At 39.1% G+C, this 14,290-nt stretch overlaps 1 protein-coding gene across 10 annotated transcripts in view; it reads left to right on the plus strand.

The window, feature by feature from the left end:
- Window positions 1-14,290, plus strand: part of MTUS1 (microtubule associated scaffold protein 1) — a 116,747-nt gene that overhangs the window by 25,042 nt on the left and 77,415 nt on the right. For 6 of the 10 annotated variants that reach the window (XM_071743428.1, XM_071743422.1, XM_071743421.1 and 3 more), the window contains exons 2-3: window positions 6,234-8,458; window positions 9,610-9,805. In XM_071743428.1, coding sequence (XP_071599529.1) covers window positions 6,416-8,458; window positions 9,610-9,805 — 2,239 coding nt within the window. In that variant the 5' untranslated portion in view covers window positions 6,234-6,415. The remainder of the gene's footprint in view (window positions 1-6,233; window positions 8,459-9,609; window positions 9,806-14,290) is intronic. The other 4 variants (XM_071743429.1, XM_071743431.1, XM_071743423.1 and 1 more) reach the window with 2 other exon arrangements.

Raw genomic sequence — 14,290 nt, forward strand, 5'->3', positions numbered from 1 at the left:
TCTAAGGGGTTGTGCTTCCAGGTCCACAAACTACTATCTGTCACTTCTAGGCACTGTTTTCAAGTATATTGGTTATCTAAGGATGCATTTAATTCACTTTTCTAAAAGTCACTGTTCCAGTCTTCCACTTCTGCATGAAGAGTTCTCCTGGAGTTTACCCTACAATAAAAATCAGAAGTTGCCATTCATTAAAGGAGGAAAAATGTTATCAAGACACTGCATAAATCCATTGGAATGTTTGAGTTTATTATGTGCTTAAAAATAATAGACTGAACTTGAAGATGGGGACAGCTGCCTAAGGTCCTTGAAGACTGGCCAACAAGGATAGCCAGAGTTTATGAATAATCAAATCGATGGGGACTCCTCATCTTAAAACAATTACTATGAGCTAGGAAAAGAAAGGTCTGAAAGCAGTTGAAACATTCCATTGAAGCAATGCCCTGAGGACTGAGTTTGGGGAAAGTGCTAGCATTGCTTTCTCTGTTACACAGCCACTTTGTCACTAGTAGGAAGAAAGGTGTACCTGCTGGCACGAGTAGCCATGTGTGTTGGAGTAGTCTGATGATGCAGTTTGAACCTGTGGGAATTAGGCATCTCTCACACAGCCTTAGCATGTTTGATTCCTGCAGTTGTGTGCTCATTGCTTTTCTGCTTGATTTCTTCCATACCTTACTGCCAAGATTAGATGGCCTAAAATTCATGTTCCTTGGTTACTATAAGTTATGTTAAACCAGTACTTCAGTCTTGAAGCAGGCTGGCAAATGGCCAAGTGGGAGGCACAACATGATTTCCATGCCCTGAAATGATAACTCCTGTTAGCCAAACATGCCTGCTTGGTTACTTGGAAGCATAACATGCACCTTATTTCTGATTACTATAGTGAGTATCTCTCTTTTTTTTTTAATTTTATTAATATTGTTTTTACTTCTAATGATCTTAAAATGGCTTTGAATAAAGCATACAGATGTCACTTAGCTGCCCTGAGGGGTTTTATTGTTTCCTAATGCCAGTATTCAGAATGCCAGTATTGATGATACTGTGTGTTCTTAAGCAGACAATGCCATAAGCATATGAGCACTTCATGGAAATCGCTTCTGAGAGTACGTTGCACTTGTAACGTTGTACGTGGTTGAGTGAAGTTGTTTTAAGAGCTTAAATAACCCATTCTTGTAATAGTTTGAATTAGCATGGCAACAGGTTATTCACATCAGGCTGCGACATCAATGAGGCTGCACGGGGAGCTCTGAAATGGTGGTTCTGTGCAAATGCAGTGTTACCTGAACTTGTGTTTCTTCCCAGGGATTTCTGATGAAATGTCTGAGCAATGTTGGGCAGAGCATGTTGGGAGCAATTTCTGGTCACTGCAGATGGTTCAATAGACTGTCTCCTGGATGCTTCCATCTCTGCCTTCAGGTGTACATGTTGAAAAAGCCAAACATGGAATGTGTTGTGTCTCAGAATATAGTCAAGTAAGCTGCTTTTAGTGTAATGTCTTGACATATGAAGTTCCCAAAATGGTTTCTGACTTCAGTGACACTGGTAATTGTGACTGTGCAATAGTCTTCTGAAACACAGACGCTGAAGGTGCATTTTGTTCAGTATCAAAGCATGTTCAGTTGCGCAGAGCACTTTTAGTCTGCCTTCCTGCATGCCTGGGCACACCCTCTCTTTTAGGTGGCTTTTTCCCTTCATACGGATGTAAAAATGTAACTGAATGGGTTGAGTAAATGCCTTGTGATTGTGTGGATGAAAGACTTGGGTTCCAGGTGGAGCACCAGGTGTAAATTATTACTGTCTGCACTGGGACTCCAATACAAACTGAATTGCATTCTTGTAGTAATCTATAAACCTGTAGCTTGAATTGGCTGTAGTAATTGAAATGGTTTTGATTCCTGTTTACCCAGCACTGAACAAGTCACTGTCTCTCCCTCTGTCCCAGGTACCCTTTGTAAGTCAGTAGAATCAGCTCAGAATCTTGTTTGGAGCTCTCTCCTGCATGTGTCCATGTATTTTTCCTGGAAATGGGGCTGCAGGCAGCTGATAATGTCTCATTTTAGGAAAATCTATTTGCCACTCTAGTTTTCCTTTTCTTCAAAGTGTTCCTTCTGTTGCCCCAAGCTCTTACATCTTTTGAGGAGGAAAGCTTAGTGCTCTGAGGACTTTTTCTAATATGTAAGCAATTGAAACATGCGATGGAAAGTTGGCAAGTTGAGCTTTGCTGAAAGTATAAAACAGCTGAACTCTTCAATACTTCACAGAAAGGTATTGTGGAGGCCATCCATGCATAATGCTTGTAGATGCAAGGCAAACTCAAAGCAAATTTATTAGGGAATTCTCCAAACTAAATACTACTAAGTTGCTAGTTCACAGGAACGTTTTATTGGTGGAAAGAAACTCTACAGGGAAGGGCAAGCTCTTGTGTCTGTGCATATGCTACTGACCACTCCTATGGTGGAGATGGTGGCTGAGGATTATTTTTATTAATCTCGTATGGCAAATCTTAAATCTAAAGAATTTCTCATCACCAGGGAGACTTATCAAAAGGTTGAACATACTGGTATCTGCAGAGTTACAGAATGTCAGGTGTTTTGAGTACTAATGTTAATCTGTTAGCAGATTTTTTTACAATGCAGTTAACCCTTAGAAATACATATGGTTTTAATGCAGGACACTTAGAACTCTAAATGTGGGTATGAAGCTGTATGTGAAGCTGATTTAGTTGCTTATGCAAGCATTTATTAGTAAAGTGAAACTTTGCTTTAAAAATAGTTGATTCAGCGGTTTATAATCTGTGGTTACATGGAAGTCTGGAGCACTGAGTGAACTTACTTGTTTGTAGACATGTACACAGTCTTAAGCACATCTTTAACACACTTCCTTTGCTTACTCGGTCTCAAAACTACTTTTATTTTTCTTGGAGCTTCTTCAGGATTGATTGGATTAAGAGTTACTAAACTGCATGTGTTGTATAAAATTTTGGTATTATTAGCTATGCATACTGCAAGCAAACATGTCGTTCTTTAAATTCTTGGGTATCTCAGTCATGCCTTGTCTTGGCATATTGGAGTTCCTGTTTTCTGTAGCATGAAGGTCCTGAAAGAGAGAAGACTGCTCGTTGGATATGAGCTAATGCTGAATCAAAATGGAATCTTCTTGTTGCATGACTAGGCGAGCAAGCTCCATCATGGGCTAGTCTCCAGACAAGAAAAAACGAGTTTGAATGTGTCAAAACAACAGTGAAGGCAAAGTTTGCAAATATTTTTTAGCAGTTGATTCTGTGATTGCCTTAAAACAAAGATTATTCAGGACAGGTTCTTGCCCTGCCTCCAGGGAAAACCTTTATTACAAAAGAAAAAAATGCTTCTGAATCTGCCTTATGTTTCCTAATGAAAGATAAAGATAAGGGTAAAAAATTGTTCATGCATCCGTAGGCATTGAAAAATGGTGCATTGGTAAAGGATCTGGATCAGCCTTAAGGATTTGTGTGTTTTTAAACTAGTCAAGCCTTTTCATCTTGGGGGAGTAAGGATGGGCAGAGAAGGTTGCTATCTGATCTCAGTAGCTTATTGTTTTGTTGTTCCATGGTTTCTTTATCCTCAGTCTGAGATGGATGTTTAAAGTCTTCTGTAAAGACAAAGCTGTGGTCCAGAGTGAGCACACTAATTCCTTCAGTCTAGAATGGTCTTACTTGGAGTTAAAACAGTCTAAACTGTTTATGGATGTGATAGCTGTCTGGAATGAAAGCTTTGTAGTTTTCATTGCTTATGAAAAAGGATTTATTTTTTAATGTAGTCATTCAAGCTGTATTTCCAGCTGAAGAAAATAAGTTTTAGGGAAAAAAAGTCAGCTTTTGCATGATGCTTTATTGCTTTTAGTAACTTAGCTAGTTACTAGGGTAGTGTGCTGGCTTTATTTTGCACTTCATGAACTATTTGTTGATAACAATTTCTTTCCCCTGGTGGAGCTTCCTGAATGGTTTATATGGTTTCTGTGTGCATTTAAATTTTGCTGATAGGGAACAAATCAAGTGTAGCTTCTCTTGTCATGGAGGACTTGTTTTCCAAAGCAGTAAGTCCTGTACAAAAATATAGCCAGGGAATTATTCTTAAGTATGCCTAATCTTCCTTTATTAATACTAAGTTTACTGATCTTGTAACCTTCTTGACCTTTCTCATTGTATTGCAACTAGTATTGTCACCCTAGTTGAGATGGCTGACAGTGCACTTTCATTATTTTTTTTTTTCAGTTAGCTGTAGATTTTTAGCTTGTAGGAACTCTGCTACTTGTTGTGGTTATCTTGCAGTCAAATAATTTCAGACTTGAATATGATTCTCATATTAATGTGCATTCTTCTGTCCTCCTTACATACTTAATTGTTAATGTCCTGCTGGCTGCTTCCCATGAAACTTCAAATATATCATATTAGGTTCCTCATTTGAGGACACTGTGCTCTGGTGTCTGCATTTTAGTTAAACACGACTAACCTGTTTGCTCATCATTTTTGGGAAGGGGCCCCCCTCCTTTGTATTTTTTGATTGGAGAGTGGAATCAGTCACTCCAGATGTGTGATGGTGTTCAGCACCTGTCCAGTTTTCCCATTCATCAATTGAAAAGCTGACCTTTATCAGCGAGTGCATCTTCAGCTTGATTTTTGTGTGTGATCCAGTGAATTCTGTCCCTCGTCTTTAGACCTTGCTGCTCCAAAAGGGACCCTGCTTCCTGCCAGATCTGCCATGCAACTGCAACTGTATCTTGTAAATTTGAAGTTTTTCCTACCTCTGGTCTCATTTCTGGTGCTAGGAGCCTTTCATATGGAATCATACTACGGTCTTCCATCTGCTTTGGACAGTTTTAATCTCTTTCATGTCCTTGTGATTGTGCTACCTGGCTGCAGTTTTACTGCTTCCTAGGAACTTGTCCTCATACACTGCAAGTGCTGTTCTTTGGCTTGTTTGGTTTTGGTTGATTACCCTCTCCCCCTTGTCCACGTTGTCATCCTTCCATCTCACCTTTGGCTTCTCTAGGGTTTTAGGTTAGAATATTTGGCTCTGCAAAAGAGGTCACTGGAACTGTTTTCCCACTTGTATAATGCTGTTCCATCTTTATAGAATATGGAGGTTGTTGCTATGTAGGGAATTGTTCTCCAGTAACTCTGGAGAGGTTCAGTGTGCATCTACCTGTTGGCTACCCCAGCAGCACTGGGGAAGTGTACTGGTGTAACATCAGAGCTGATTATGAACCTCCCAGTATTTTTATTTCAGCTCAGATGTCTTAAGACAATTCTTTGAAGATGTTTAACTGCCTTTGCTGTGCGGGAAATAGCCACTTCTGAGTGCAGGAAAAAGTCAGGAAAAAGGCCTTCAGAGCACAGAAAAACTGCTGTCTAGAGTTGTTACTGCTCTTTGCTATGAATTAGCATGGAAGGTTTTCTTCTCTGGTATTCTTAGTGTTGCTCCTAAGCTACTGGTGTGGTGTCTTTTCTCGACTGCAGCTTACAGAGCAGTGTTTCATCATTGCCATTTGGATCTTTCAATTTACTGTCTTCTTGCAAACTTGTACATAAGAAGTCAGACTGAAGATCCCCCTAATGCTGTGTCCCATATCCACCAGTGATCAGGGCTGAATCTAAGTGAAGAGTGTAAGAACAGCAGTGTGAGTATGTAGTGATACTTCCCCAGAGTTCTTCTAGCTGCGTGCAGTTTGTGACTGAGAGCTGCTTGAGTCAGTTTGGTATTCAGTTCTGAACACATTTTTCTTAGTCATTCTTACCTGCTTATGTATAAACCTGTATATGTTTTTTACTTCCAAACATTGTGCAATAATAAGCTTTATAGCTTGACTACACAGTGTGAGGAACTGTGCCATTTTGTTGTGTTACTGATGGTGAAAGAGGAAAAAATGATGGTTCATTTCTAGCATATAGTCCCTCAGGTGCCTTCTTCCAGTTGAAGACCCAAATCTTTTGGGTTGTTCTTTTTCTTACGTGGAAGACAAGCAGGCCAAGTATCTGAGAATGCAGCCCTCAAGTCACACTTGATTACAACTCATCAAAGGGTTCAAAAACTGCTTGACAGTCAGGGAAGCAGAAATTGCTTGTGAGGGTCAGCATGTACAGATGGTATCACTGCAAAAGCCTGAAGGAAGTTGGTCAAAATGGCTGCACTAATAACTTAAGAGTACTTGTTTTAAAATTCTGGTTTGGCTCATTGTTTTTAATTTTTTCTTAATTCCAGAACTTCTGAAATTTCCCAGGAAACATGAAAACAAGGAACTACTTTTTTTAAATATTTTTCAGGACAGTTAACCTGTCCCAGGGAAAGCCTGAATATTTTTTCTATGAAGTTCAGAAGAACCTGAATTCTCTGGGATTTTAAATAAGTCTAAAATGCAAATAGCTTAAAATTTAGCATTTAAAATGAATGTTGAAAAGTCAGATGACAAAGCAAAGAATGGCTGGAAGTCTTCTTTACTTATAAGGGATGAGAATGGAAATAACTACGGATGTGACAGAGCTACATCTCCCTCAAAGAACTGTGCTACCAAGATACATTGTGATTCAGCTGACCAAAATATAGTGACTGAGCAGGAAGATGATCTTGAAAAAAAGAGTGACTTAACAAGTATTCTTTTAAAACAGCAGTGCATTGAAGAACTTCATCTGCAGAAGATACCTGATAAATACAACTGCACAGGAGCTCTGTTGGGAGATGGAGATGCTGCATGCAAGTCTTCTGTAACAGAACATTCTTGCTTTTCTCCTTTGAACTGTGACTTGAAAGAAACAAACTTACTGAAAGGTAATGCTGCTATAGCAAAGATGCAAAATCAGAGTATCAAAGAATTTGTGCCTTACAGTCAGGCTGAGTCTGAGTGTGTATTACCTCTTCCTTCTTCAGAGCAGAACATGGAGTACCTTAAAAAGGACAAGGCACAATACCACCTGAGCACATTGGATGTTACTAATGATACATGTGAAGTTCTGGCAACTGCTCAAAACAATGACATGAATGTGAGGGAAATACTAATCTCTTCTGACGTATCTATGAGAGAGAAATTTGATAGAATGAGCTCAGAAAGGACACCTCATTTGTCCTCTACAATAGTGATTTCAGAAAGCCCAGATGCCTACTCAGATCTTGAAGTATTTTGCCCTCCCTCTGCAGTTGTTGAACGCTGTCTGAAAAACACTAACAAGACTGATAAAGAATCAAAGCAAACAGAAGCACAGTCTATAAAACTAGCTGATGGATGTGTAGATTTTTACAGGCCAGATGCATTGTCACCATGTGTTAAGATTAATGAAGATGACCAAGTAAAATCATTGCAGGATAAGCTTGACCATGATGAAACTGGTAATTCCAATGCTGAAACGTGCATGGATAGTCCTGTAAATAATGCACACCTTCTCCCAATAGATAATGTGAATGCAGAACAAGTATCAAAGAAAACCAGTGAACCCTTAACCAAAGACCAGAGTGTCTCTGGAAACGCTGCTCTTCAGGATATGCACACCTCGTTGATATCTAGCAGTGTACCAAAATTAAAGAGGACTGTTAGGCCTGACCTGAGATGTGAAGGAACTTTTTTGGTCTTCAGTCCTATGGCTGATGAAAGCAATTCTGCTTTATGTACTTCAACCCCTAAAGAACAATCAAAAAATAAAACTTTCTCCATTTCATCTTTGGCAGAACTTGAAGACAAGTCTTCTAAACTAAGACCAAATGAGGCATTTGTAGGGGGGCGTAATAGAAGGCCTTTGTCTAAAGCTGGTTCAGGTCAGGCTGCAGGAAAACCAGTAGGCAGGTCTCCTATGGTGTCAACAGTATCAAAAGCAAAGAAATCAGAGATTGTTAGCTTTCCTAAGCCTAATTTCAAAAATGTGAAACCAAAGGTTATGTCTAGGCCTGTACTACAGTCAAGAGAGAGTGCAGCAGTAAAACAGTCTCCCCAGTCCCCACAATTATCGGCTGTCTCCTCATCTTCACTGGCTGCTTCCCCAAGGCAATTGTCCCCCTCTATGAAAGTGCTGAAAAAGAAAATAGATCTAGCTAAAGATACTAAGGTGGAGTTGCCTGTGAATAAACCCCATAAGCTACATCTTAACAAACACCTCTTCACTGGCCAAGTTGTACATGCCACGACACATCCCAGAAATGCTTCCCACAAGGCTTCAAAGACACCTGTGTTAAAGCAGAATCCGGAAGATGTTAGCAAAGCAATCCCTACCCCCTCAGCATACTCCTCTCTTTCTGCTGGACTTCCAACATGCACAGAGAACTCGAAAGAGATGCTGAATGATAAAATGGAAAGTTCAAATTCTTTAATGCAGCCCTGTGCTCAAAGCACCTGCCCGACTGGAGGTGAAAAAGAGCAAAGCAGCAACAGGGGAATTCTTCAGGAAGGACTCTTGTTAAAAGATGTGGTAAATGAAACATTTGACCTACATTCTGCTCCTTTGGTAAGCTTTTTTCTTTACATCCTTGTATGTTTTGAATGTTTGGAAAGAGGGAATTCTGTATGGTACTGTGCTGAATGGAAATTGTGGAATGAGTTTTGTGTCTACAGCTGTAACTGTGGCATTGATTACTGAGGTGAAGACTCTCCCTAATGACAGGAGTGAAGATGAATTGTTTTACAAGCTGGTTGCAGTTTTCCTCAAGTGTGAGTTAGTGTCTTCAGCCTTCATCTTACTCCATGTTTAAAAATTTTTTTTGTAAAGTCTTTTTTAAACAATGAGGTTGATAAGATTTCTAATAAAAGCAAACAAGCCTTAATTTAGTCAAATTGGTAAAACTGTATAGCATACCTTGGTGTGAAGTTTTTCTAAATACAGCATTTAATATGCACTTTTATCAACATAATTCCAGTGGTGCAGTACCACACAACCCAGAGACCAACAAGTCTCGTAACATTTTAATTTAACTGTCTGCTTTGAATAATTGGGAGTATGCTTATTTGAAGCAGAACTGGGACTTGGTAGAATAGTGAAGAGTAGTCTGGAAATTTTTCTCATGTAGAGGGCATATACCTGGTTTTGGGCAGTCAGCCAGCTGGAAGGTGCAAATTTCCTGGCCGGGAGGTATACATGTGCTGGTTGGTTGGGAAATATTTTTGGAAGAGCTGCCTGTCAGAAGTATGGTGCTTTCAAATATTCTCACAAAAGCTTAAAAGAAAAGGAATAGTGAGAAAGAATGGTAGAGCTTCAGATCTTGTTTGATCAAGATCCCAGAGGCATGGTAAGGATTCAGAGTTGGCGTTTTGATGCTATATGGAGTTGTGTAGTTGGGTGGTAAAGAATTTATCTTGAAATTGAGGGCAGTCATATAATTGAATGGCTTAATTAGAGTTCAGGGAGGAAGAAATTCTGATGTAAAATGACCTCTTTAGTGTGTTGGTCATTACCAGTGATTAGCTTCAAACTAAAAGTTTTGTGTTGAAGGCCATTCAGGACATGATTCTCGTGGTTCTAATGTGACAGCAAATAGCTTGGCATATCCCTTACCTGTGTGGTCAGTGTTTCATTTCAGGTGCTGGAAAAGGAGATCTTCAGTTTTTCACAGTGGTGGTCTGAGGGTTTTGTTGTTGTTTGTTTAATTATTTTTAAAACAGATGCCTTCTGTGAAAGATGAGACAACACCAGAGAAAAACATACCAAAGAAAGACCCAATCACAATACGAAGTGTATCAGCACCCAGGGTTAAAAAGGTCCCATCTGTGTTGCCCTTGAAGAGAAGATGTGAAAGTGTAATTGGGAGCACAGTTAAAGCACCTTCTCACAGAGGAGCTGCTCTGTCATTGAGCTCTGGTAAGAGAATTTTTCATTGGAATAATACTACTTAACCAGTTTCTTGAAGTTAGGAAGTCATATTTAATGCACTTTCTGACATAACTTTTAGAATGGCGCAGAGCTGTATTCATGGTGCTAAATTTGATTCTTTCTAAATCACAAGTTGCTAAAGTGGGGGTGAGGTGGTTTACAGCTTACCAGTGTAAAGTCTCATGTTGTAAGGAATTAGGAGGGTGTGGTGCTATTAGAAGAAATGAAAATTAAATATTATTTATAGTTTGATTATATAACAGTACTTTGTGGCATTACTACTAAAATTACTTGAAGGGTATAAAAGTGAAGAGGAGAAAAACAGAGTTCAGGTATAAAGCATTTATGATAAGCAAGTGTATGCTGTACCAAGGGGAATGAAATTTATTTCAGGACATAGTGTATTTTGTTCAGCCTAGTTTTGGTGCAGCTCTTCAGTTTATAGAAAGGGGAGGACATAAGTGAAGGAGAGACTGCTGGTTGAGCTGCTAATTAAGCTGCCTGTTTAATACCAGGGTTAGGTTGTGGGGGGATGGGAATCTCCCATCAAGTCTGAAGGCTGCAATTCAAATCTCTTGATTGGAAATAACATCGTTACTGTAGAGATTCAGAAATGTTCTTAGAGGTTTTGTGCTTTTTTTTTTTAACCATGTAGCAATATACCTAATTGCAAAGGTAGCCTGGCTATAAATGACTACACTACAATACACTAATGTAGAAAGTGTGCACACCCAAGTATAGCAAGTAAAACCTGTTTGTTGTTGGTTTGTTGTTTTTTTTTTTTTAACCCACTCAATCTAAGATTATAAAACAGTCCAAAATACTCTTCTTAATTATATAAAAATGGCAAAGTATGATAAAATCTGTATCTGTAGTCCTTTATGGGATGAGTTCCTCAAAGAAAGTGGGTATAGGGTATTCTCTGATGTGATTCTTGCTAGTTTGAGGGACTTGCTCAGTGAACTAGCTACCTTCCTGTAAGCCACCAATTTCTTGGAAGACTCATCACCTCTCTAAGCACATATTTAGAGCTTTCCTGTCTGTAATTAGGGTCTTAGAAGAACAGAGATGGATATAAATAAAGAGTATAAAGAGTAGATTTATGACAGCATCACTGGAAATAAATGTAAGCATGGCTGGGTTATAGGACTAACTTCTTTCCTACATTAAAAAAAGAGGTGCAGTTTCAGAAGCAGAAATCATTTGCTGTTGAAAACCCTTTGATCTCCAAGTCTTTGTGAAACCTGTCGCTTCTTAAGTCATTGTAGGTGGAAATTACAGTAATGAGTAGAATGCCTTCCAAACTCTTTCTCTTTTAAAAAGGCTGCTTAAGGTAAAAGCATGAAGCAATGCCTCAACAGTTTGAACTCTTGCTATGATCTCTCAAGACTGGTACTTTAATGCTTCCCACAAGAGATGTTTTTTTCATGCCCTCTCCCCAAAGCCTGGTCAGTGCCCACTGTTCCTAGCACATTTTGCTCTTCATTTTGCCTATGTAGTCTTTCAGTGCTACAAAGTAGGATTTGATGCATTAAATGATACCAGGTTAACTTTTCCATCCTTTGCAAAGGGATTTCTTAAACGTGGTTCCTTACTCCCTTGTAAACATATTACTAATGCAAAGCAGAGGATGGGGGGATGGAGTTAGGAGCAGCAGAGATGAGCAAAGGCAGGAGTCAATTGCTAACACTACTGAAGCCCTGCTTATGTGACTACACCTTTCAGGTAAACCCTTATCCACTACTGTTTACCCAGCTGGTTTTGAATTTTTTTTTTTTTTAAGCAAAACTCTACAAACACTTTCTGTGGCCAGGTGGCAGCTTGCAGTGAAACAAAGTTCCCTTTTTAGCTGAAGCCTTCTTGTAAAGAATTACAGATTCTTTCACTTTGTCATTTGAGCGTGTCACTGTTAAACCTGTAGCTTGATGTAATTCCAGCAACGCAGATGAGTAACTAGCCATACAGTTGATGGCTGTCAGAATTTCTCCAGACTACAGACAAACAAGCTAAATCCAGGATGGAGGGGACTTCGGGAGGTCACCTAGACCAACCCTCTTGCATGTAATTGGGTCAGCACTGAATTCAGACTGGGTTGTTCAAATATTTGTCAAGTTAAGTCTTAAAAATGTTCAAATCCTTACAGCCTTGTTGCTTCCTGAGGTGCTAATATAAATAGAGCTAATTCTTAACCATTTGCTGGTTGTATTTGAATGGCTGGAAAGTGTAATAAATCCATTAAATGATGGTACAGCTGTCACATCTCATGTATATGTTGAAGGGAGAGGAACTGGTCTGTCCAAAATGTATTAGTTGGTGTATATATATATACACACACATATATATATATTCCCAGAATAATCAAGAGCTCATGAGCAGTGAATTATATCATGCACTGGCATTTCATGTGGGAAGCAGGAGACTCCCCTGCAACCAAGAGAGGAAAAAACCCACCCTGTATAAAATACCATTTATTAGATGCTTGCAACTTGGCTGGAATTGAGATTTTGGTAAGTTTTTTCACTTGTAAAGTAAATTGTAAGTTTTCAGTGGTAATACACTAACCTAATAGGAAGTCTTTTAAGAAAATTCCCTGATTCTGTTCTGAGCAGCAGGCAGCAGGAGGGCAAAACTCATGTCTCAGACATTTTATTTTTGTCGTTTTATTTGCAGAACATGTTAAACTAGAAATAACTTGTAATATATTTCAAAATAATTGCTGACTGCCGTTCACCAGTGTGTTATACCTTGACTAGAACTTGGAGTTTTTGCTGAATTAGAAATCGGTTCTGAAGCAGTCTGTTCTTCATTCAGAAATTAAGTCCCATTTCTGAAGCAAATCTAAAAATCAGCTCAGTTTCAAGCTAGATGCCTCAATGATTTCTGTAACTGATTGTTTCTATTTCTCCATAAGAGAGAATGACCTGCAATCACATACTCATTCTCATACAAAAATGTTAATTCTTTAGAGCACATTTTTCCATGGTAGTGTACATAGATTCCTGTAGTAGTGGATGGAAAGCAGTATGTCTTTGTTAGTCTAGTATCAGTGAAAACATTTATTAGCATTCAAGATACAGAATGAAGTGCCAGTTCTCTTTTAATTTGCAGTAGAATGTAAGGAATAAATTACATAATGTATCTGAAAAGATTTCTGTTGAGCCAATCAGTTTGTGAGAGATTCAGGAAGCAGTGTTAGTTGCAAGGGCTTAGGAACCTTGCAGGTCATCCCTTCTGCCTCTTGAAATCTCTGACTGATTGAGCTGAAGTTTCCTGGTAGTGTTTCCTCTGCTTTGCCCTCACTTCCTGCCCAGCCTCAGCAGGAATGACTTGCTGGAAGCTGCCTGGAGCAGTGTGATGTGCTAAGCACTGACTTCTAAGCCTCTGCCCTAGCTGTTGGTCATTCAGGTCCAGAGCACTCAATTGACATTTTGTAATCAGAAAGAAGCCATAATATGATGCAGTCTGAATTCAGCATAATCACTTTTGGTTTGCCTTTGGCTGCATGTGCTAACAGAAAAATGTCCTTTAACTTCCATACGTATTTTCTTTTGTTACACTTTAACAAGGAGCTCTTGCCATAGGATAGGTACTACTCTTCTTTTGCAGGCATAAACGGTTCAGCATAAAAGTATCCATTTGGAATAAACTGTTTTCTATTTAGTTCTATAAGCCAAATTGTCCACAAGAAACAAGTAAAAGCAGAAGGTTGGGTTTTGTTTTTTTTGTTGGTATCAATATGGAATGTATTATGATGAAGTATTTCAAAGCAACTTGATTGATTTATATCTGCTTTGGTAGCTTGAGGTGTGATCCCCTGAGTTTCTTGGATGTAATGGAAGAATGGAGGTGAGAGACAACTTCAGAAAAGTAACTTATACCAAGGCCTATGGTATTTCCAGTATTGTGACTTCCATCTTCCAGAAGGGAGCATTTAATCCTGTCAGCTTTGTGTCTGGTGCCATCAGGACCATAAATGGGAAATTAAGTTTTGATATATATTCCCAGAGTTTTTAATGTGTTATACCTGTAGCAAGAAATGTGATCATACTTGTAGGGGCTGTTACTAGCAATCTGCATATCAATACTGTCGGAAATGTGGGTGCATCTACACGAATATTCTCCTTTAGGTTTGAGGTGCACACCTCTTCCCTGCAGGGGAATTTCTTGGTACCTTGTCATTTACTTGCAAGGACATGCTGGTGTGTCTGCAATGTACAAGCAGCTGAGCCTGAGGAAAGATCGGGAAGGGAGGAATCTCTATGGTAGTGAAAGGGTTTAACTAGGAGGAAGTTTGCCAGATTTCATAACTGTGCCAAGTGGGAAGGAAAAGAAGTGAAATTTAACAGTATATGTATATGAATGGTATTCTTTCCCTCTCTCTCTCCCTAATTGAAAACATACCAGTTGCTCTTCTGACAGTGGGAGTGTTATGAGAGAATGAAAAGAGTTAATGTCATTGTTGTTATCTAGTAA

This window comes from Heliangelus exortis, chromosome 4 (assembly GCF_036169615.1).
Source record: "Heliangelus exortis chromosome 4, bHelExo1.hap1, whole genome shotgun sequence".
Lineage (NCBI taxonomy): Eukaryota > Metazoa > Chordata > Aves > Apodiformes > Trochilidae > Heliangelus > Heliangelus exortis.